The sequence below is a fragment of the Electrona antarctica genome, assembly GCF_951216825.1.
Source record: "Electrona antarctica genome assembly, chromosome: 13".
Lineage (NCBI taxonomy): Eukaryota > Metazoa > Chordata > Actinopteri > Myctophiformes > Myctophidae > Electrona > Electrona antarctica.
Window position 1 is genome coordinate 47,195,336 of NC_136794.1, and position 24,995 is coordinate 47,220,330.

General features: G+C 42.3%; 1 protein-coding gene across 1 annotated transcript in view; it reads left to right on the forward strand.

Moving 5' to 3' along the window:
- Positions 1–24,995, forward strand: part of lrp1bb (low density lipoprotein receptor-related protein 1Bb) — a gene marked incomplete at its 5' end in the record, with an annotated part of 503,119 nt that overhangs the window by 323,263 nt on the left and 154,861 nt on the right. Inside the window, 7 exon segments of the mRNA XM_079517841.1 lie at positions 3,230–3,422; positions 7,867–7,992; positions 10,373–10,501; positions 12,008–12,127; positions 13,894–14,007; positions 14,573–14,722; positions 16,332–16,454. Coding sequence (XP_079373967.1) covers positions 3,230–3,422; positions 7,867–7,992; positions 10,373–10,501; positions 12,008–12,127; positions 13,894–14,007; positions 14,573–14,722; positions 16,332–16,454 — 955 coding nt within the window.

The window sequence follows — 24,995 nt, forward strand, 5'->3', positions numbered from 1 at the left end:
TTATTATTCCTGTTGCGTAGCGCTGCGCTGATGTCTGTCTGTTTTAACCCTCCGCTCTGCTGCGTAGCGCTGCGCTGATGTCTGCTGTCTGTTTTAACCCTCCACTCTGCTCAGTGATCAGCTCAGTGGCCTAGTGGTTAGAGTGTCCGCCCTGAGACTGGGAGGTCGGGGGTCGATCCCCGGCCGGGTCATACCAAAGACTCTAAAAATGGGACCCAGTGCCTCCCTGCTTGACACTCAGCATCATGGGTTGGATTGCGACATACTAGCGTCATGTCCAGGGGGTGTCCTTGTACATCAAGCTGCCTCGCGCTACAGAAACAGGAGATAGGCTCCTCCCCTATGGGCCTCATGGCTCGGCAAGGCTACTTATGCAAATATTAAATTGACAAGGACAAGGACGTATCGGGTATCTACGTTCCCGTGCACGAAAGCAACTCAGGCGGTGTTATCTGTGCGTATAATGTAGGCTACGGGGTATTCAACTAGATTAGGCCAGGGGCCACAACTGTAGAATGATTGTGTGTGGGGGGGGGGCCGCACATCGTGCACGCGAAGCGCAGACATTTTTGGGTTCTCCGTCAAAATGCATTTTGTGTTCAAACACACAGATTTATGTATTACATTTGTGCACAGTATGAGCACAGGGTGATACACTGCATGTCTATACAAGTATATGCTACATTAAAATAGATGTATAGACCTATTTGACAGTGCATAAACATAATTGCCTTAATTGACATTAACGAGCGTCAGCGAGCACCAGCTGGAAACACACACACATACACACACACACACACACACACACACACACACACACACACACACACACACACACACACACACACACACACACACACACACCAGCAGTAGACTGGTGTCAGTCTCATTTCACTCCAAAAGCCCTTGAATATGATTAAGGATTACTGTTATTATGATAATCTCACAAAAAGCTGCGCAGTTGTCGGGTGGAAACCTTGTAAGTCCAAAACCATTTCGTTTTCAGGAAATGTTAAAAAGAAAATCATACTTGTGTGAAATGAGAGGCACCTTTTTTGCTTTTGTACGTCACGGGGGTGATTCATAGACTTGGCTGCTAACGTGATGAGGGCGGCAGCCAAGAAGAATATGGCTGCCATCAGTTGTTACTGTTTCTGTTACTGTTAATTAATGTTTAACTTTAAACATTAAACAAACAAAAAACAAAAAAATTCATTATCAAAATATCCTCTACAATGCAGCATGCATGTAAACATACTGCTGTATTTGGTGGCCCCAATCCGACTTTGACTGCTGAGAACTCTGAAATGGCACATGATAGAAGATTATTATTTTTTTGTCTGGAAGTGGACATTCTACGCTGTATTTGGATATACATTATGTTCACATAGCAATAGCAGTACAATGTCTAGGGATGCATGTTTCTCAAAAATCTGTTTATGAGAGAAACATATTTCTGTCCTTTTCCCATTCTGGCTCCTTTTCTTTCTTCTATGAATTCTCCGGTGTCTCAATTTACTGTTTCCACATTGGTTACAGTTGTTTCTTTCCTTTACCCACCCTGTCCTGTTTCTTGTATGAAAAATGGGCGGCTGTGGCTCAGGAGGTAAAGCAGGTCGTCCAATGATCCCTGGGTCCCACATGTCGAAGTGTCCTTGGGCAAGACACTGAACCCTACGTTCAGTGTCGTTCAGTGTCTACGGTGTGAGCTTGCCACCATCGGTGTGTGAATGTGGGAAGTGAGGACGCTGGCGTCGACTGTTCGCTTCACCTCCCAATGTATGAATGAATGAACCATTGTAAAGCGCTTTGAGCACTTGGAAAAGCGCTATAAAAATGCAATTCATTATTATTATTATTCTATATTAATTTTCTGGTGTCTCAATTCACTGTTTCCACATTGGTTACAGTTGTTCTGTTTCTTTCCTTTATCCACCCTGTCCTGTTTCTGGTATGAAACAAAATCACACCCAGTGTGAAGTGAGGGGCGCTCTTATCATCATGCATCATCTCATTCCGGCCAATCAGAATTTGCGTCCTCACCTTCGTCTTCAGTGTTTGTGTTTACGCAATTTGTGTTTTAAGCATTGTGTTATACTTTAGCTATTGAAAAATAGCAGATCTACAAGCTACGAGCTTGTAGGTCTGCTATTTTTTTTAAATCGTGAAAATGTGCCTCAAATCTTTGAATATATATTCCAAACCAGTGTTTGTGTTTACACACACCCTCAAAGATGTACATAGGAGGGGCTATAGCGCCCCTAAAATGTGTTACAAGATGTATTTATGTCGGTCACATCACGTCTTACCGTACGTTGTCATTTACTGCCCTAAACAAACATGCAAAGGAGAACAAACATAACCTGTATGTTCCAAAGGATCCAATGTATAGTTATTGTTTAGTCAACTGCTCTTTACATTAGTTCAATATTCAAAAAAATAATAAAATAAAATACATAAATTAACCACTTTCACATCATGATGTGGGGACCCCCCTGGGTTTAAAAAAAAAAAAAATTAAGATTAAGCAGATACAGGTTATGGGAAAAATACATTCAAATAGCCTATCAATGATCTGCATGTACATTGTACAGTATGTGTAAACTGAATGTTGGATGAATGACCTTCCTTGAGCTTTGTGGGATTACAGTCACATACTGAGGAGGTGTTTGTTCAGACACTGCTAGATGTAATGTCTCCAACGACCACAGGGGGAAGGCTGTTCCATGTCCTTATAGTAGGGCATTAAGCAACTAGTTGACTAGTTTACTAGTCGACTAGTAAATCCACTAGTCGACCTTGTTGGTACTAGTTGATAAGAAAAAAAAGTAATTTTTTTTATTTTTTTCACGATTTTGTAGGCCTCAAGATCAGGTAGATTATAGTTACAGTCACCAATGTACACAGTTTTTAAATGTACACATATTTATTTCCCAAAAAGAAAAAAAAAACTATTTTTTACATAATAGGTAGTTAAACAACTAGTCGACTAGTAAACTAGGCAACTAGTCAATTAGTAAAAATGACTAGAAGTGAATGCCCTACCTTATAGCAGAGCTGTGGAGAAAGCTCCTATCAGGGCATTTGGTGTTTGACTTGGGGGTCCCCGACCCGCAGGTTGAGAACCAGAACCACTGCACGCAGCAGCAGATCCCGGCGGTCCCAGAATGCACCACAGCCCCTACAGCAGCGGTATATTAAAAACTCTCTGCTCTGCCCATTTTTGTAGGTCATCGTTAAATCGGGACCCGGAACCTTTTTTGGGCTGGCCATCTACGGGGACTTCATTTTCTGGTCGGACTGGGCCCGGCGGGCCGTGCTGCGATCAAACAAGTACACGGGCGGCGACACCAAGGTTCTGCGGGCCGACATACCCCACCAACCCATGGGGATCGTGGCCGTGGCCCGGGACACCAACAACTGTGAGTATAATACAGTACAGTACCCCCTTCTGCCTTCTCACTGCCTTCTCACGCCGTCGCCCGAGACACCAACAACTGTGAGTATATGTCATCACCTTTATTTATACTCCGGATACAGTTGAGGGCAAGCCCTCATTTTCAATGTAGCCGAGGTTACAATACACACAATACAGTAAAAAAAAAAAAAAACAATACATCAAACAACATTATAGATCAGGATAAATTACAAAGGAACTTTATACAGAACAACCATCAGAAAAATAGATCAATTGAAGCAGGAGCATCACGGTGGAAAATATTCTGGTCTTCTGGATCATTCCTTTGAACTGACCGAAGGATGGCAGAGAGCTCAGTTTTAAAGAGTTTTGGAGTTCATTCCATGAAGTTGGGCCATTGACAGAAAAAGCTGTCTTGCCCAACTCTGTCTGGGTCTGAGAAACCTTGAGCCTTAAGAAATCACTAGAGCGGGTCTGATAGGTGCTATTGTTCACTTCCATCATGGAACAAATATAGTCAGGGAGCATCCCAGCAATGGCTTTATATAAACATAAATATACATTGCCCCCTTCTGCCTTCTCCCGGGATGAGCTTATAGGACTTCAAAAACACCAATGGGTGCAACATGTGTGCCCGGGTTCTGTCCTGGCAACGGGTTTGGTGTGCAGTGGGGGGGGGGAGTAAAGTTTTTGTTTTACTTGAATAAAAGTATATCAATACCACAATGTAGACATTATTCAGTTACAAATAAACGTCCTGTATTCAAAACTTTGCTTGAGTTAAAAGTACAAAAAGTATTGGCATCGATATATACTTAACTTAGTACTGAAAGTAAAAGTACTCATTAGAAATCATCTAATCGGAAATGTACAGTATATTTTGATTGATTGATTGATTGATTAACAGTTAGCAGAATTACAGTACATTTCAAGTACAACTCAATACAACAACTGTTAACTGTGAGTGGACGACACCATAAAGCATTACACTTGTTTACAATAGGGCCCACCATTTTCAATTCATCAAAACAGTTAGAGACGTACGAATATACACAACTATAGTCAAAACAGGAAATCATCATAGAGGAGGTAAAAAGGGAAAAGAAACATAAGTAAATGGTAACTAAAGTTTTAAAATAACTAGTAAATGTATAGTGTAGTACAAGTACCTCAAAATTAGTACTACGGAGGCTGCGGTGAAGCTCTGTACTTCAGTACATACTTAGTTACTTTTCACCACTGTGTTTTGTGTCTCGGGAAAATGAGGCTGTCTGCATGTTGCGTGTACTTTGTGTACAGTATATTAATGTGTTGTATTTTGGGAAAGTGCTTATGTGGTTTCCAACAGTAATCAAGAGAGAATACCAGAGGGAAGTATATCTCGTAATCTGCACCACTTGTATGAGTTTTTTGCTTTGCATCTTGTTTGTTTTCAGTTTGGTGTTTGTTCCGAGAGGCTCTGGGAGGCCTTTAGTAGTTTTTGGTCCCCAGATTGGTTGGTTAATGTAAGATTGTGTCCCTTCTTTTCCGTCGCTACAACACTAGATCACGGCAAAAAGGTCCTGGTTGGCTTCTTGTTTTGACGCACGGAAGAACGAAATAGTGGGAATGATGAATGAGGGCGGTCTTATTTAGCATGGGGGAGAAGCTTAAGTTTCAGGATGCAATTAATAAAAAAGAGTATCCCTGTGTCGGCTCTGAGGAAGTCTCTGAAGTGGTGGTGGTGGTGGTGGTGGTGGTGGTACAGCGTGGTGCCTCCAAGTAGGACATGCATGCATGGGGGAAGTGGGCTTTAGCTTTAGTCCCAATGGCTTGACTCGGCTGCCGAGAGGAGAGCCACTTGTGTGTCTGCTCATTTATCTCCTTATGGCAAATAATCACACATGCCAAAGTACTCTATATGTCCTAGCTCATAAGCTAAAGAGGAAAAAAGAAGAGAAAGTAAAATTGCAGACTATGAATTTTAATTTAATGCAGGGATAACATCCGTTGTTCAAGAACACCACAATACGATGAGCGAGGCCGAGGCCATACTGGACCCTCCAGATGTTCAAGACAAACAAAAGGCAGTTTCCCGTCTTATTCAAGTGTATACATGGCTGGAGCCTGGAGGGTATAGGCAATGCGTTTCCAAGGGTTTCCTTTGTCAGTTTTACGTAAAGAACAGGGCTGGGAATTACTGAACATTCTCACAGAGCAGTAGGCACTATAAGAAAAAGACAAAACCACTGTCGTTGCTGTCGGACAGAAACCTCCCAACCTCCTACACCTTGGGCTATATCTTGCGCCACCCCTTAAAGGACCACTTCACCACTTACTAGGGATGGGTCCGATTAATCGATTAATCGATTATCGTTAATAGGACCCGAAATCGATTATGAAAATTAATACGTTTTTTTTTTTTTTTTTTTTAATCTGTTGGAAAGGCAATATTGTCATCCAAACAGGACAGGGCTATAGGCCTACCAAAGTGTGCCTGGGATGTGTCTGTGTAGCTGCATGAGGAGTGTGAGTCATTGAGTGTGAGTGGAGATTGATTCCAATCAAGATACAGGTTTGGAGGATTTAGCAGGTGTTGGGAATTTACCTAATCAGGCCTAGGCTGGGGTTGCTATGGTGATCAATTGGCTCATAGACAGGTGCAATTATGGTTTGACCCTAAAAAAATTGCAACAGAAGGTTTCTCAACTGTTATGTGTAGTATTAGGTGTCCTTAATAACATACTAAAAGTTTACCAAAGTTTGACCATGCGAAAGGTGTTATTTTAGCATAATATGCATAATATGCCCATAACATCCTATATAAGGCAAAAAAGTCCAAATTTCATCATTCTTTAAGTAACATGTGACATATGAAACTAGGGTGTTTGCATGATTCTGAATCCATTCCAAGCATTAGTTTTGCACAAAAAACACTCCTTGGGAGGAAAACGGCCACACAAACGTGATGAGGTCAGCACATTTGGTCAAGTGGATATGGCCTAATTTAGCCCAAGGAGTGTTTTTTGTGCAAAACTAATGCTTGGAATGGATTCAGAATCATGCAAACACCCTAGTTTCATATGTCACATGTTACTTAAAGAATGATGAAATTTGGCCTTATATAGGATGTTATGGGCATATTATGCATATTATGCTAAAATAACACCTTTCGCATGGTCAAACTTTGGTAAACTTTTAGTATGTTATTAAGGACACCTAATACTACACAAAACAGTTGAGAAACCTTCTGTTGCAATTTTTTTAGGGTAAGGTGCCTTTTTTTCATATATGCCCTCACCTATCAACACCAGGGTCCAGGGACCACCAGTGGTCCTCATTTAAAAGATGGAGTTAGTAACCAAATGGACCCTTATTAACTCTCAAGAGTTCAAATTATTGTTAAGCATCTACATCAGGTGTTCCCAAACTTTTTTGACTTAGGTACCCCTTGGGGGGAAGATTTTTTTTATTTGTAAAAATGGCGCTATTCATGATTATTAGTGATTAGTGAAGATAGGTTGAAAAGTGGTGAAGTGGTCCTTTAACCCTTATCCCTAAACTTATTTGCCATTTTTTACTATTTTAAAAAACCTTTTTAAATAGTTCAAATTGCTGATCCTACAAGCTCAAAATGTCTCGATGTAGTTGAACTATTTTAAAATGTTTTTCAAAATAGTAAAAAATGGCAAAATACGTTTAGGGGTAGTAGGGGATCAGGGTGGCGCAAGATGGAGCCCCTTGTGTCAAAACTGTAGCAGATACTTGGCGACATGTTTTGAGCATGTCGATCTGCTACTTTTGCTGTTTTTGAATTTGAATCCTGAAAAGTAAACAGCTTTGGACATATATGAGGTTTCCACCCGGACGGAGACAATGCATGTTCTCTGTTGGTCACATATAGGAGTGTGTGTGTGTGTGTGTGTGTGTGTGTGTGTGTGTGTGTGTGTGTGTGTGTGTGTGTGTGTGTGTGTGTGTGTGTGTGTGTGTGTGTGTGTGTGTGTGTGTGTGTGTGTGTGTGTGTGTGTGTGTGTGTGTGTGTGTGTGTGTGTGTGTGTGTGTGTGTGTGTGTGTGTGTGTGTGTGTGCCGGCGCGCGCACGTTTAGCCATAATTGTTAAGATACTTATCCACTTGTACTTACTGTAGGTGTACAGTCAGTAGAATGACTATTCGTCATTGTCGACGACTTTTGAAAATCTTAGATAGTTTTTCAGCTATAATGACATGGTATTAGAGATGCCTGGGCTTGGCCTTTAATTCTTGACGCCTCTTGACACAACTATCCTGCCCATTCCGTGTCTCAGAGAGACAGACATACACACAAAATGTGCAGGTCATGGTACAAAGTTGTTCCTTGGAGCGGCCAGCACCACTGAAAAATAATCTATACTTACTTACTTTCACCACTGTTGAAACCTTTTCCAAAAGTTCAGTCTTTTTATTTATGTATCCATTTTGTCTCTGACAGGCGAGCTGTCGCCGTGCCGCCACCTGAACGGAGGCTGCGGTGACCTTTGCCTCCTGACGGCAGAAGGGAGGGTCAGCTGCGCGTGCCGCGGGGAGCGCGTGCTGCTCGACGACAACAGATGCGTGTGTAAGTTGTGAAGGACTGGGAGCTTCAATGCCAACACTTAAGCACTGCTGGTTTCTACAACACCAAGTGTGGCATTGTGTGTTTTCATGTTTAATTTGGTTTTGAATTTGCTTTCAATTCCGGTTTGGGTTAGTTTTTAACACTCTAATCGCCCAGCCTTCATCCAATCAGGATAGAGAGTGGCCTTCCTCCAATCATGATCGAGCGGGGGCGGGCCTTGGCTATAACATTCTAATATACAGTTCATGTCCACCCAAAATACTAGACTTGTCTTATGTATACATAATTAGCAAAGACTTGAGTCTGTGTTTTATTTATTTATTTATTTTAGTTCTGTAAACAATTCATTGTCGTTTCCCCCCCCCCCAAATATTTAATTTGTTTTATCAAACTATAATGACCTGTCATAGAATATCAGCAGGTTCCTTACACACAGCACCGATGCCCCGCTCAAAGTGTGCTATGATGTACATACTATCATTGTATTTATTTTTGTAATAATAATAATTACTCCTACTATACGGCAATTTGTAAAAGATCTCTCTGTTATTGTTGTTATTGCTGCTACAGGAGGAGGTGTAACTCTTGTGTATTTGTACATGAGATACTCTTCATGCAAATGTATATTGATTTTCATTGTTTTGTGCATTAAATTAAACCACTGAGGTCATCTATTGCAGTGGTTCTCAATGTGGGGTTCTGGGACCCCTAAAGGCTCATCGTCATGTTGTAGTTCGTTGGTCACCTCACCACCGAAAATCCAGACTATGAATGAGCCTTAAGGCATTCTTGAAGGTGTAGGGTTAGGGTAGGGTTAGCTCTGGTCCATAGCCTTCTACGATTCTGCCCTGCAGTATAAGGCTATGGGACTTTCAGTTTTAAATCTCAAATCGAAATCAGACCAGCCTCTCCTCTTTAGCGTATTTTAAAAGAACGTTTTTGCTACTCACCAAAACAAAGGCGGGTTGTGTCATTAGAAAGGCTACTTTCCTTAGTGGACGCACTCTGAGCCCCCCACCACACGTATAAACGGTACTTTTTGGCCAAAAAGGGATTTTGTTTCCACCGGGAAAAAAATACTTTTAGTTACTGCGCCTTCATAGAGAATATTTTTCCTCCGGTGAAAAAAATCCATTTCTGTCCAAAAAGTACCGTTTATACGTGTGGTGGGGGGCTCAGAGTGCGAGGGACAGCGAGTACATTCTCCGGCAGCGGCAGCAGCCACGGCGACGCCGCCAATTGCCGACAACAGCCGTGGCAGTGTTTCCTCTGCCACCGGCAAAGCCTCCTAATCCACCACAGACCGGCGGATGCCGGCACCTGCCGCTTGCCACCGGCACATGCCGGCACATGCCGGCACCTGCCCCGGCACATGCCGCTTGCCACCGGCACATGCCGGCACATATGCCGGCACCTGCCGGCACCCGCCGGCACTTGCCGGCGCCTTCCGGCACCTGCCGGCACATGCCGGCACATGCCGGGGCAGGTGCCGGCATGTGCCGGCAGGTGCCGGCATGTGCCGGCATGTGCCGGTGGCAAGCGGCAGGTGCCGGCATGTGCCGGTGGCAAGCGGCAGGTGCCGGCATCCGCCGGTCTGTGGTGGATTAGGAGGCTTTGCCGGTGGCAGAGGAAACACTGCCACGGCTGTTGTCGGCAATTGGCGGCGTCGCCGTGGCTGCTGCCGCTGCCGGAGAATGTACTCGCTGTCCCTCGCACTCTGAGCCCCCCACCACACGTATAAACGGTACTTTTTGGACAGAAATGGATTTTTTTCACCGGAGGAAAAATATTCTCTATGAAGGCGCAGTAACTAAAAGTATTTTTTTCCCGGTGGAAACAAAATCCCTTTTTGGCCAAAAAGTACCGTTTATACGTGTGGTGGGGGGCTCAGAGTGCGTCCACTAAGGAAAGTAGCCTTTCTAATGACACAACCCGCCTTTGTTTTGGTGAGTAGCAAAAACGTTCTTTTAAAATACGCTAAAGAGGAGAGGCTGGTCTGATTTCGATTTGAGATTTAAAACTGAAAGTCCCATAGCCTTATACTGCAGGGCAGAAGCAGTAGAAGGCTATGGACCAGAGCTAGGGTAGGGTAAATTGGTTAATTTCTTAATATTGCATCACAATCACTGAAGCACTGAGAAAACTGTTGCACCTTTTCTTCACGATCACTAAAACCATATTGTTTGACCTCTAGAGATGCTATTTTTGATGCATTGTTTTAATATTATGAAACAAAATATTTGTCAGATGGAGGACTGTGGTGAAAATAGGCAACAATCTGGCGGTCCTTAATTAACATGAGAGAGTTTGAGAACCACTGATTATTTTGTCTCTCTGTTTTTTGTCATATTTTCCTCACACTCGTGCACTTCTCTTGCAGCAGAAAATTCCTCCTGCAACATTCACACTGAATTTGAATGTGGGAACGGGGAGTGCATCAACTACCAGCTGACCTGCGACGGCATGGCCCACTGCAAGGACAAGTCTGATGAAAAGATGCAATACTGTGGTAAGCACACTTACTCAAATACTGTACTTTATTGCATTTTGTACTTAAAGGGGCATTCCACTCATTTTCAACATTTTACTATATGTCATTAATATACCTTAGAGCTGTTGTGTGGAAATAATACAAAAGTCCCCCCATTATGTGTTTCCTAGAACTGGAGATCTGAAAAAAAATCATTAACATGGTGAAACACATCTTGATGATGTCATCAAGATGTGTTTCACCATGTTAATGATTTTTTAAATACTTACAGTTCTAGGAAACACAGAATGGGGGGACTTTTTTATTATTTCCACACAACAGCTCTAAGGTATATTAATGACATAGTAAAATGTTGAAAATGAGTGGAATGCCCCTTTAATAAAGTATTTCCATTTTCTTTATACTTTTGTTTTCATTTTGTAACGTAATGTTGTACTTTTAATCCACTACATTATTTGATACCTTTACAGTGAAAGCGTCCGTTTAATTTCAGCTAGAAAGCAATATTTTATACTTTGGCTTTTTCAAAAAATATGCAGATCTATAAGCTCATAGCGTGTCACTTTGTGCCACGCTGTGAGCTTGTGGTTCTGCTATTTCAAAAGATCAGGAAACATTTTTGCAAATCTTGGAATATTATATTCTGTAAGGAAAGGTTTCCTGCGTGAACATCATAATGACCAGAATGGCAGATTAACCCATTTTGGGCGGGAAACCCTTTTTGGTGTTTTAAGCACAATGTTATAATTTAGCTATTGAAAAATAGCAGATCTACAAGCTCGTAGTGCGGCACCGAGTGCCACGCTACGAGTTTGTAGGTCTGCTATTTTTTGAAAAATCGTGAAAATGTAGTGCAAATCTTTTGAATATATATTCTTTCAGAGCCAATATTTTTAACTCAAATCTTTGCTTCTGGGGGCGTCCCTGGAACAACATATTTTGTTGTTTCCTTGACAGGAAAATGTTCGAGAACGACTGACATAGAAACATGGGTTTTTTCAGAAAACTGTCATGATTTAGAAGACATTTTGTAGAATCGAACTTATACAGTTGGAGGCCATCGATATTGTCCTTTTCTTTTTGCTGAGGTTTGCGTGATCTGCGCAAAAGGACAGTTAACCCATTTTGGGCGGGAACCCCTTTTGGTGTTTTAAACATGTTATAATTTAGCTATTGAAAAATAGCAGATCTACAAGCTCATAGCGCGCCACCGAGTGGCGCGCTACGAGCTTGTAGGTCTGCTATTTTTGAAAAATCGTGAAAATATTTATTTCAGAAAACTGGAGGATTTAGAAGGATTTTTTTTTATTTTGAGGTCAGGCCTAAATGGGTCAAATGATAAGGGACAATATCGGTGGCACCCAACTGTAGGTCTAAATGGGTTAACTCAGCAGCTGTCCAGATAGGCTATTACACATCTAGCTACCAGCAGCTCCTGTAAAAAGCAGCCAAGCAGTAGAGTAGAGCTGCCATCGACAAGCAGGTTAACTAATATAATACATTTATGTTTCCCTGCGTCTCCAGACAACAGAAGCTGCAGGAGGGGCTTCAGGCCTTGCTACAACCAACGCTGCGTGGCCAACAGTCGCTTCTGCGACGGCGCCGATGACTGTGGCGATAACTCGGATGAGGGCTTCTGTAACAGTGAGTCTGAGCCTGTTTGATCCTCCTCCTCGCTCGATCCTCCCGCCCTGCCTCGGAAAGCCCCCGGTCCCACCTCACTAAAGCCCATGCTAATGTACCATGTTAGCCTACATGCTGCGCTAAGCCTTGGCTGGTTTAATGAGGCTCGGGGATGGCAAATCGTCGCTCTCTCTCGGGTGGAAACCTTGTATGTGACGTGATGTTAGTTTGCAGGGAATTGAACAAAGAACCCAATGGATCCAAGTTCCATATTTTTCCATAAAATAGCTAAAATAGCTGACCCACACTATGCAAGCTAGCTCACAGCTATTGCTACTTTTCCCACGACACTGTCAAAGTAGGGAATTCATTTATGAAAAATAAATCATTAAAAGATGAGATATACGAAGATACAAGGTTCCTGCGCGACAGTGATGGAATTGAAAGAGGACCCCCTGTCGCCAGCGCAAGCAGCACCTCCCCTACGACTACTTTAGCACCACCTGGGCGGAAAAGCTGTCTATTTTCTAGAAACCGTTTAAGGTTGCTTTGCATCAGGTTGAAAACTGGTCAAAGGATATCGTATTGACCAAATTGCATCTCTTATTGTTGTTGTTGTTTGCTGTATTCAGTCGGAACGCTATTTTGTTGGCATTTTGAATATTTCTATCTCCATATGATTTTATACTCGGCTGCACTGATGCCTCTCTGGCCTTGAGGCAGTATACAGTATACAGTCTACACAGAATGAGAGCTATAGTGTGCGAGGCAGCGGGGGGTGTTTTCATAATTAATGTGGACTTTCCAAGAAGTGCATGCAGGGCTTTCAGGAAGGAGACTGACTGACATTACATACGTCTTGCGTATAGCCAGAGACAACTATTGCCAACTGTGCTATATACTAGAGTCAGTCAACTACACAGGTCTTCTGAAATCAGAGTAAGGAAGATGGTATTTCTGTTCACGGACATATATATAAATATATATAAATATATATATTAGTTTACTATTACTATTTTTTTTTTTTTCCCCGATTTTGTAGGCCTCAAGATCAGGTAGATTATAGTTATAATCACCAATGTACACAGTTTTTAATGATATTTTTGGGGCTTTTTTCGGCCTTTATTGGATAGAGTAAAGTTTGGTGACAGGAAATGGGGAGAGAGATGGGAGCAAAGGTTGTCGGGATCGGCATTAGCAGCCTAGGTGCCCGGACCGCTAGTCCGGCCCGGGCCATGTATTTCATTTTTATAGCGCTTTTCCAAGTGCTCTAAGTGCTTTAATTACAATGGTCCATTCATTCATACATTGGGAGGTGAAGCGGTGAACATTCAACACCAGTTCCCATATTCACACACCAATGGTGGCAAGCTCACGTTGACCGACTCATTGAAGGAGTGTCTTGCCCAAGGACACTTCGACATGTGGACAGGAGGAGCCGGGATTCGAACCGCCGACCCACGGATCGTTGGACTACCTGCTCTACCTCCTGAGCCACAGCCGCCCATAGTTCTGTTACCGCTTGTGGGTTTAATCAGAATAGTGTTCCGTCGCATTCATTCAAAACTTTAGCGCAGAGGTCTATTCAGCACCGAGTGCAACACGTGCTGCGTCACAATTCTTCTCTTGTTATTTTTCCAGGACGTGTATCACGTTAAAACATTTGAGCGATACGTGCTTTACCTGTGTCAGCGTTCCCAGCCCCCTATGAGTGTTCATTCAATGCTCACGCTGCTGAGCACCCCACAGTGAAGTCAGTTTCTCAAGTGTTTATTCTGTTTCCCCAGATGTCACGTGCGGATCATCAGAAGCAGCGTGCCAGGACGGGAGCTGTCTGCCCGGCTCAGCCTGGTGTAACCAGGTCGTTGACTGTGCCGACGCCTCCGACGAAAAGAACTGCAGTAAGCCCGGCCTTTTGTCTGAGCTTTTGTGTTTGTGCTTAGTTTTTTATTATATTATTAGATTAACCCATTCTGGCCTGACGTCGAAATTAAAAAATATGTCTTTTTAAAAAAAGAAAATCTGAAAACCTCATGTTTCTATTTCAGTGGTTCTCAATATTTCATGTCAAGGACCCCAAAAATTATATGTAATATGCCTCCGCCCCCCCCATCTGAAAATATGTTGTTCCAGGACCCTCCCCCAGAAGCAAAGATTTGAGTTAAAAACTCTGAAAGAATATATATATTCAAAGATTTGAGGCACATTTTCACGATTTTTCAAAAATAGCAGACCTACAAGTTCATTGAACTTGTAGATCTGCTATTTTTCAATAGTTAACATAATGCTTAAAACACCAGAAGGGGTTCCCGCCTAAAATGGGTTAAATGAAACCCGGTAGCGCCATGCCCTTGACAGATCAAATGGATCTAGTGGCTTAGATCCGACTTATTATTCACAGCAAACATAGTCCCCTCCCTTGTAGTGTGAAGTGATCAGGAGGCGCTGCTGTGTTTATGTATTCAGACCACACAGACTGCTCGCACTTCTACAAGCTGGGGGTGAAAGAGAAGGGCTTCATCAGCTGCAACTCCACGTCGCTGTGCATCCACCCCTCGTGGGTCTGTGACGGGGCTAACGACTGTGGAGATTATGCCGACGAGACCAACTGCCAGGGTGAGTCTCCCCCCTCTTCCTCCGAACGCCGACTATACCGTAACACACACATCCACAGCGCCTTCCTTCCTTACCTCCTTAGTTTGTTTCTTTCTTTATTTCTTTCTTTCTTTCTTTCTTTCTTTCTTTCTTTCTTTCTTTCTTTCTTTCTTTTCTTCCATCTATTTTTGGTGGGAAAAAAATGTACACCATGCCTGTATTTTTTGTGTTTTTAACTTTCTTCTTCTTCTTCTTTTTATTTTTTTTATAATTTTTTATCCCACGATTTTGTAACCCATTTTTCACCCCTGTGTCAATTATCTAATGTGATCATGGGCTCTACACACCCTCCGCCAACCTAGTCCCCATATATGGGGGACATGGGGAGCAACGGACTTGAACTCATGCTTCCTTCATGCATGAGTGTCCAAGTTGCTCCTTTACACCTGACAGGGGGAGTTTCCCTGGTTGGACGTAGCGCATGGAAGGAGAACGTTATTCCTAACAGTTCCTTTCCCCTCCATCAGGCGCCCCGGCTGGCCATGGGGAGGCAGTTTAGAGAGCAGGATTACTGCATGTTTTTTGTGAGGGTACCTACCCTTCTTCTTCTTCTTATTTAACACATTGAGAGCCCACGCAATACTGCCCAAAATCACTTTCACCTAGAAAATCCATTCACATTTTTTATAATTCAGCTGACTGTGGAGACACATGCTGGAACTTTTTACTTTGAAATGTTTTATAGTTTCTGAGTTATTTAATTTAAACGTCAAATGCATTCTCAATGGCGAAAACACAAACTTTGGCACCATGTGTTAAAAAAATAAAAAATAAATTTAAAGACGTCCACAGACGCCTTGGGCTATGCACGTGCGGTAATACCCAGGACGTCCACAGACGTTTTGGGCACAAAATGTGTTAATTGTCTTTGATACATTTAACAATAAGGTACAATATAAAACATAAAACACGTCCTCGTGGCTCATGGTTCTGGTGGAGCAACAGTGCCATAATGCACAGAACGACAGATCGAGGGGAGTCCGCTTCAATTAGAATAAAGACTTAGAGGAGTTGTTATAATCCTCTGAGATTTAGTTTTTGGCGAGGCAATTAAAGACGGCTGAGTTTAGAGATTCGGAGAAAGAGAGCTTAGGCGAAGATAATGACCTCAATCACGGCTAATACCCCCGAGATGTAGGCAGCGACTTGTACTTATCTGTGTTGTCCGTCCCAGTTTCCCATGGGCAGAAGTTTATCTGTGTGTGTTGTCCGTCCCAGTTTCCCATGGGCAGAAGTTTATCTGTGTGTGTTGTCCGTCCCAGTTTCCCATGGGCAGAAGTTTATCTGTGTGTGTTGTCCGTCCCAGTTTCCCACGGGCAGAAGTTTATCTGTGTGTGTTGTCCGTCCCAGTTTCCCATGGGCAGAAGTTTATCTGTGTGTGTTGTCCGTCCCAGTTTCCCATGGGCAGAAGTTTATCTGTGTGTGTTGTCCGTCCCAGTTTCCCATGGGCAGAAGTTTATCTGTGTGTGTTGTCCGTCCCAGTTTCCCATGGGCAGAAGTTTATCTGTGTGTGTTGTCCGTCCCAGTTTCCCATGGGCAGAAGTTTATCTGTGTGTGTTGTCCGTCCCAGTTTCCCATGGGCAGAAGTGCGAGGAGGGACACTTCGCCTGTCCCAGCGGGAACTGCATCTCCAGCGTGTGGTTGTGTGACGGACAGAAGGACTGCGAGGACGGGGCGGATGAGTTCCAGTGCGGTAAGCCTTGCCATTTTCATTACACAGAATGTAAAGGTTACCACATGTTTCATGTTTTGTACCACGCAAAATAATAATAAGAAGAAGAATAACCCATTTAGACCTGATGACGATTCTACAAATGTCTTCTAAACCCTGACAGTTTTCTGAAAAACCCATGTTTCTATACGACCCCCACAATTATATGTATTTGGCCGCCGTCCCCCATCTGAAAATATGGCTCTGAAAGAATATATATTCAAAGATTTGCACTACGTTTTCACGATTTTTCAAAAATAGCAGATCTACAAGCTCGTTGTGCTGCACTCAGTGCCGCGCTATGAGCTTGTAGATCTGCTATTTTTCAACAGCTAAAGCATAACATAATGCTTAAAACACCAAAAGGGGTTCCCGCCCAAAATGGGATAATATTAATAATAATAATAATAATAATAATAATCATCATATTTGAACTGGGGACCCCCTACCCTGACAAGCACTTGGAGTTGTTGGCCATACATTCAGTTTGTCTCGGTCTCAATTTAGTTTGAAATAGTTGAAGTTAGTTTAAATCATTCATTGGAAATATGCATACAGTACACTTACCGGTATAGAGAGTATGCGCGTGACATCATCATCAAACCCGGAAGTTGTGCAGGAATGCCTACTGAGTGGCAAAAAAGTACTTTCTGGTCTTGACAGCCCATACATCCAAACAGAAAAGTCCTATCTGATTGCATTAAACAACATTAAACAATGTTAAACTCACTTTGCCTGTTGCTTTGCCACTCGATGTGCGCATACCCTCTATTCTGTATGTTGGTTTGTTTACTGTTGAGTAACCTGTCGATCTACGAACATAAAAAGTTGAAACCAGGTTAGGGTAGTTAGAAGGTAGATACAAGGTTTCTCCCTGAAGCAAGGCGACATCAGAAGCAATACTAATAACTCTCGAAGGGCTAATTGTTTTGCCACAAGCGACCCATGTCTTCCCAGTTGGTCCGGCTGCCCCTCATCGTGTGCGTAATGAGATTTCTCTTTGAGTCGACCTCACCGCGTCAATTATTACAACCGAGACCGTTGAAAAGGACACTGTTATTTTCCTTCTCTCTCTTTTGAATTAGCATAACCCCCCCTCGCCACCAACACCACCCCGTGTAACAATTAATTAATTAGCCATCAGTCATTGTAAATGGTTTCCAGGAGACGGAGGAAACGTTTTGGTTTCGCTGGGTGAAAAGCGGTGACATCTGAAAGGGGACTTCACGTTACTCTGGCACTGCGATGCGACCCACACCTCCTTCAAGAGAGAGGAGGGGCACTGCGATGCGACCCACACCTCCTTCAAGAGAGAGGCAACAAAAGAGCACGCTTTTGTTTTGCCCACCTACGCTTTGATCCTCGTTAACCCATTTAAGCCTGACGTCGAAATTTGTCTTCTAAATCATGACAGTTTTCTGAAAAAGCTCATGTTTCTGTATCAGTGGTACTCAATATTTCATGTCAAGGACCCCCAAAAATATATGTAATATGCCTCCTCTGCCCCCCATCTGAAAATATGTTGTTCCAGGGACCAGGGACCTCCCCAGAAGCAAAGATTTGAGTTAAAATGTTCACTCTGTAATAATATATATTCAAAGATTTGAGGCACATTTTCACGACTTTTCAAAAATAGCAGACCTACAAGTTCATAGCGCGGCACTCGGTGCCGCGCTATGAGCTTGTACATCTGCTATTTTCCAATAGCTAAAGTATAACAATGCTTTAAAACACCAAAAGGGTTTCCCGCCCAAAATGGATTAATGTATGCATATAACATACCGTGACAAAGTAAAGGTCTCTCCAATTAGACCGGAGGGGACATAATTGAGTCAAGGCGTGGGTAAATATGATTTGCCATCGCGATCCGTGTATCTGTTCACGTGTCATTGCTTTAGGCATTACAAGCGAAATGCAGGAACAGATGCGCGTGCGGCGCGCGCGCGCGTCGCAGTCTTGACCGTGGAGTTCATGCATATGCCTGTGAATCATGTGCGCACGGTAATTAAGAGGGATGGAATTAACACACACGCACTCACGCACACACACACACACACACACACACACACACACAGACACACACACACACACACACACACACACACACACACACACACACACACACACACACACACACACACACACACACACACACACACACACAATTTACAATTACAATTTACAATTTAGGCATTTAGCAGACGCTCTTAATCCAGAGCGACTTACATTAGGCAAGAACAAAAGTATGGGAATACATCACATATATAAAATGCATTTATCAAGAAACATGCGTAAGCTAAGAACGTAACTAGAACATATCTATATAATGACACTATACATATTAACTATACATATATACTATACTATGCTATACATATGTACTATGATGTGCTATGACTACATACAATGCAATTATTGTGCTGTCTACATGACATGCTATAAGTCTGTTTCAAATGCTATCTAAGTCTAAAAAGTGCTATCTAAGGGGGTAGGATAAGTGCTATGGGCCATGATGGAGTCTGAAAAGGTGGGTCTTCAGACTACGGCGGAAGATTGGGAGTGATGCTGCACACACACACACACACACACACACACACACACACACACACACACACCACACACACACTATCATCTATAACTTGATGCCTGCCTTCGAGCTGTCATCCCCATGGTTTCTCTTAGTGTCTCTCTTGCCGACTAAAGTGTTTGAAAAACATGGGATATAACAATAGCTCTCTATCTACAGTAGTTTATATGTAACCAGAGGAGTTATTTAAAGTGACTACATGCTGTATTATGTGCTCAAGTATTGTACCTGAAGCACAATCACAATGTCGAGGTAGTTTTACTTTATTTGAGTACCAGTATTTTCAGTGTTTTGATACTTTTCGATACTTCCCCTCCACTACGTACATATCAGATTCAGAGCCAAATATTGTACTTGTTACTCGGCTGCAGCTTTAGTTCATTTATATATTTTGATTATTAATAGAAAACATACATTAACCACTTAAGTCTTATTTATGCTATTTGGTACTTTTACTTAAGTACATTTTGATGCCAATACTTTTGTAATTTTACCTAATTCTGAATACAACATCGGCCACTGCCAACACAACACGTTACGGCTTCCAGGTCACAACGGAAGCTCAAGCTAGCATAACAACCATAGATATTATGGTAACAACGAATGGGGTCTGTGAGATCTAACAACAATAGCTCTCCACCCCTATGTGAGAGCTATGCTAACAGCATTAGCTCTCCATCGCTTCAAACAACCAACGCACCCCCACAGAGCAACGCAGCCGACCTCGTCCAAGCCACATCCACAGCAGATCCAGAAAACAACGATTCAATTTCTATTTTTTTGAGTCGAGATGAGCATGAGTCGAAAATCGACCAATTATATGAAGATGGGTTGAAAATGTGTGAAGTCGTCCTTCAGGTAAAAAAAAAAAAAAAAAAAGAAAAGATTACACCAGTGACTCCGAGCATCTCGTTGTGGTCTCGTGCAGCTACTAGATCACTCACAAGCTCTCGTTGTGGTCTCATGCACCTACTAGATCACTCACAGGCTCTCGTTGTGGTCTCATGCAGCTACTAGATCACTCACAGGCTCTCATTGTGGTCTCATGGCTCATGCAGCTATACTAGATCACTCATTTAAAAGAGCCTCATGGTGGGAGAGTCTATACTGCCCGACAGAGACTAAACGATGCGACTGCCAACCCGTTGTTAAAGAGATCTGCAGGAGAGCACTCATAACACCAATAAACAACATAATGAGACGGACACAATTCAGACTTTGAAAGTATCAAGAATTTTAGTATTCGAATACGGAAAGGGTGGCATTGGCCAATAATCAATAATCTAACCACAATAAGTGGGCTTGTTCTTATTCTTGTTCTTATGTGCAGTAGTGGAAAGTAACCGTGCTTAAGTAGTATAATTTCTGGATAATGACCACTCCGCTCTATAACAGACCGCTGCCTAATCAAACCTTCGGAGCACCTGGCTACAGCCGCTTGATGACAGCCATATGGTAAACACACACAATGTAATTTACAGCTAAACAGCTAAACAATGCTCTCAAAAATGTTTTTGAAAACATTTGAGCGAGAAATAGACGATGCAGTACCCACAAATGGATTCTATTTGATCACCTCACTTCCTTGTTTTGGGTCAATTTATTAATTTATGTATTAAGTAGCCATGTAATAAGCGGGATAATGCATGGCTGAGTGGTCATTGTTGATGAATCTTACTTTGGCCTCAATCGAAAATATCCAATCTATCAACGATATCTTTGTGCCTCTTATATCTTGATGACAATACTTTTGCACCTGTAATCAAGTCAAATACAGGCCTGATAAAAAAATACCTTTACTTGTAACAGAGTATTTGTATATTGTGGAATTGCTACTTTTACTCAAGTACAAAATCGGAGTACTTCCTGTGCTCATTAGCCCCGCAGCATGGTTGTTTCCTTTGCAGTTGTTTGCGTTGAGGTGCGCCAAGACCAAGCTGCCAAATAATAAACGACGCAAACCGTTCCTCACACGAAAGGAAACATGTATACATTATTACAGCATCCTCCTTTCTTCCCCAAACACTTCCCATAAATATTGATGGCTGCAGTTATTTCCTTTTTTCCCTCGCATTCTGACAGTCAAACACGAACAAAGGCTGTCAGTTAGCGGAGGTTTGTCGTCGTGAACCAGAGGTGAGGACTGAGGAGAACAAAAGAAAGAGAGGATGTATTCATAATCTGTGCTATGGGGTTGGTGTGGTCGGTGTCACTGAACCTCCCCACTTCTCCCAAGGGGAGGGAGGGAGGGGGGAGGTGGACTGCGGTGGCCGGTCACTCTCTCTGATGTCAGGGCTCCTGCAAAGTCTCCAGGAGCTTTTGATGAGATGCTGGGAGAAAGGGGAGGGACGAGTGGCATGCTGGAGGTCAAACCACAATACATGGAATTATAGATCCTGTGGGGTAGGAGACGGTGCCTCGACGACGACGTCCCCCCTTTGTACATCACACCAGCCTCTCCCTGCTTTGATACGCAGGACCCCAGGATAATGATGGGGATCAGTGCCGAGTTGACTCAATCCGGAAATCATGATTATTCAGATATTCCGTGCGACGCGTCGCGAAACGTTACGGGATTTGCATTTCAAATAAGCGTTTCAAAGCCCCTTGTGTGAAAATAGTGGCTACGCATTAAATGTATCACAGTGGAGTCTTTTCATATCTCCAATCTTTCCCCGGCGGTGTTTCGCTGAGCACATCACACAATTGTGCGATGATGACAGATGAGCATTTCATTTAATCAGATGTGGAATTGTGAATTTTCTGAGACGTAATGACATTTTCCTCAAAACCACTTTGCAGCCGCTGTCAGATTATCAATGGTTCTGGCTTTTTATATGATAATTAACCCAGAGGAATGGGGATATTGTCTATTTGTCCTGCAAAAGCAATTCAGAAACTTCTAAAGGAATGGCGGCATAATTCAAATTGGCTCAGAAATAAGCACATTTGAAGCGGTTGATATTATCATTTCACACACAAGGCACAAATGAGGCTCCCAGATAAAAGGATGGAAATTATGTTCCATGTGTTATGCCGCTTATCTGACATCACTCATGGCCAATTTACAAAACAAATCAGATGTTATGCAAATAACGTAAAAAAAAAGTGTGGATTCCATTACTTATGTTGATTAGGGAAATGCTAATTATTAAGAAAAAGAGAAGAAAAAAGTACTCAAATACACGACGATGCAAAATAGTGTATGTGAAATCAGAGAGCATAGATGAACGAACAACTTCAATGTCATGAAAATATATTTCTTACATCATCACAATCTTGAAACCAGCCATACTAAGCAATAATAAGCAGGTGAAGGTTGACTGTTTAAGTGATGACAGTGGATGGTGTCGAGGAAATTTGGAATACAATAAGCATGTTATTACAATTTACAATTTAGGCATTTAGCAGACGCTCTTAATCCAGAGCGATTTACATTAGGCAAGAACAAAAGCATGGGAATACATCACATATATAAAATGCATTTATCATGAAACATGTGTAAGCTAAGAACGTAACTAGAACATATCTATATAATGACGCTATACATATAAACTATACATATATACTATACTATGCTATACATATGTACTATGAAGTGCTATGACTACATACAATGCAATTATTGTGCTGTCTACATGACATGCTATAAGTCTGTTTTAAATGCTATCTAAGTCTAGATAGCATTTGAAACATTAAGTTTATGTTATTAATTTGAGAAACTCAAAGCTGTGTTAACTCTTTCTGTGCCAATCCTGTTTTCTGGTGCCTTGAGCCAATATTAGGTCAGCTGGCTATCATTATATACCTTTATTGAAAGGATAACCCCCTTGAGATGCATCATCTCATTTTAGAGGGGGTCCTCAACACAAATGAACAGTACATACAGTACAATACATACAGTATACAAACAATACAACAGTACATCCATATATACACACACACAGGACAAAACAGAACAAAAGCTCTCCCAAAGATAGCCGCTCCCACCCCACCGATTCAACCCGTAAATAGCAGGTTTCATGTGGAAAAAAAACTGCATACTCAAAGTACATACATGTGGACGTGGTACCAACATGCAACTTAAATAATAATAAGCAGGGTATAAATATGAACATGCATGTTGGAAAAAGAGGTAGCACTTTATGTTTGTTGTGGGAAGACACAGTCCAAGAAAGATTAACGAGATTAGAAGCATGAGCATGGTGTTAAAAGATGAGTGAAAATCGATTCTTTAAATACATTGAAAGAATTGATTGATCTAAGTGACCTTGGTAAGTCGTTGCATTCAGATGGTGCTTTAAATTTGAATGCACAGCGACCACTTTCCTTTATTATCCTATCTTTGTTGACATAATGACCTGCAGCTTCCTGGGGATGGGCTGAAAGTGTCGCATATCTGTTGGCAGTGGCGTGCACAGACATTTAGAGGGGCAGGTGCTCAAGTGGAAAAAAAGGGCACTTTGTGCAGCGCGTGGAACCGGCCGGTTGCCTTAATAGTGTGAGATTTATAGATTGTGGGGCCTAAATAATATATTAGAAGCTTTTTTATCAAGAATTGATCAATGTTACCATGGTCCACATACTGTACAGTGTAACTGTACACATTGCCAAAAGGGCAGGGGGTGCTCTAGCACCCCCTAGTGTCTATCTGTGCACGCCACTGTCTGTTGGTTTTGACACCGCATGCTCTGACAGCATGTGGTGTATATAAGCTCTCCTCCTTGTACTGTTCTTTGAGTCAGTATGTGGTGTTCCATTGTAACGCTTGAATTGTTCATCTTACTTCGACTTCATCTTATTTGTTTTGCCAGGTGCTTGTAAAACACCTGGACTGTATTTGCTACTTCTCTACTAGCGACCATAAAGACGACCTTAGTAGACACTTTTTTATGAATGGCTTCTACTACTTCTTCTTCTTCTTTTAATTTCCGGCAGTGTGGACGCTGCAAGGTGTATTACTGTCCTCCACTGGTCTGGTGGTTAATCCCATTCTGACCTGAGATCAGATTCTATAAATGTCTTCTACATCCTGACAGTTTTTTGAAAAAGCTATGTTTCTATATCAGTCGTTCTTCTATTTTTCAAAAATAGCAGACCTACAAGCTCGTAGCGCGCCACTCGGTGGCGCGCTATGAGCTTGTAGATCTGCTATTTTTCAATAGCTAAAGCATAACATAATGCTAACACCAAAAGGGGTTCCCGCCCCAAAATGGGTTATTCACCTAGATCTTCCTACTGTAATAATATGCAGGAACTGCAGGAACTGCCTTTGAAATCAATTGGTGATTCTCACAGTGGCCGAACAAAGAAGACACTGAAAAAGCCTCCACTCCTAGCTCTGTCATCCTTATAAATAGACATTGTCTCTTTGTGTTATAAATACTGCATTCTAGAAACACACAATCACTGTTTATGGCTGCCCAGACATAGCCCTGTATCATGTTTTCCTATTAAAAACATGTTTACATTACATACATTACATTATTTACATCTTTACTGCATCTCTGTGCGATGCAGTGTTAACAGCAGTACTCCCTATTCACTTTAGGTTGCACCTGATAATAATGCCTCCCCCAATCCTCCTCCTCCCATCCTGTTTGCCACGGGATCCCATGGTAATTCCGATGGAGCATTAGTCCGACATGCGGGAACAGCAGTCGGACATGCGGTCGGACATGCGCTGCTCCCGTGCTTGCAGTTATGGTTAGGTTAGGGTTTGAGGTAGGGTAGGTTGTCGGTCTAATGAATGTTGGACCAATAATAGTGTCACAACTGTAGCCTGTACCCGCTTGCCACTCCCTTATCAAACCTTATTTAACCCCTAAGTTCCTCCCTCCCTTCATGATTGGCTGCCTCTATGCTCCCTCTAAGCCTATGGGAGACTTACCCATAAAACCCATAGTTTGTACGGCATGAAACCCATAGTCTGAACG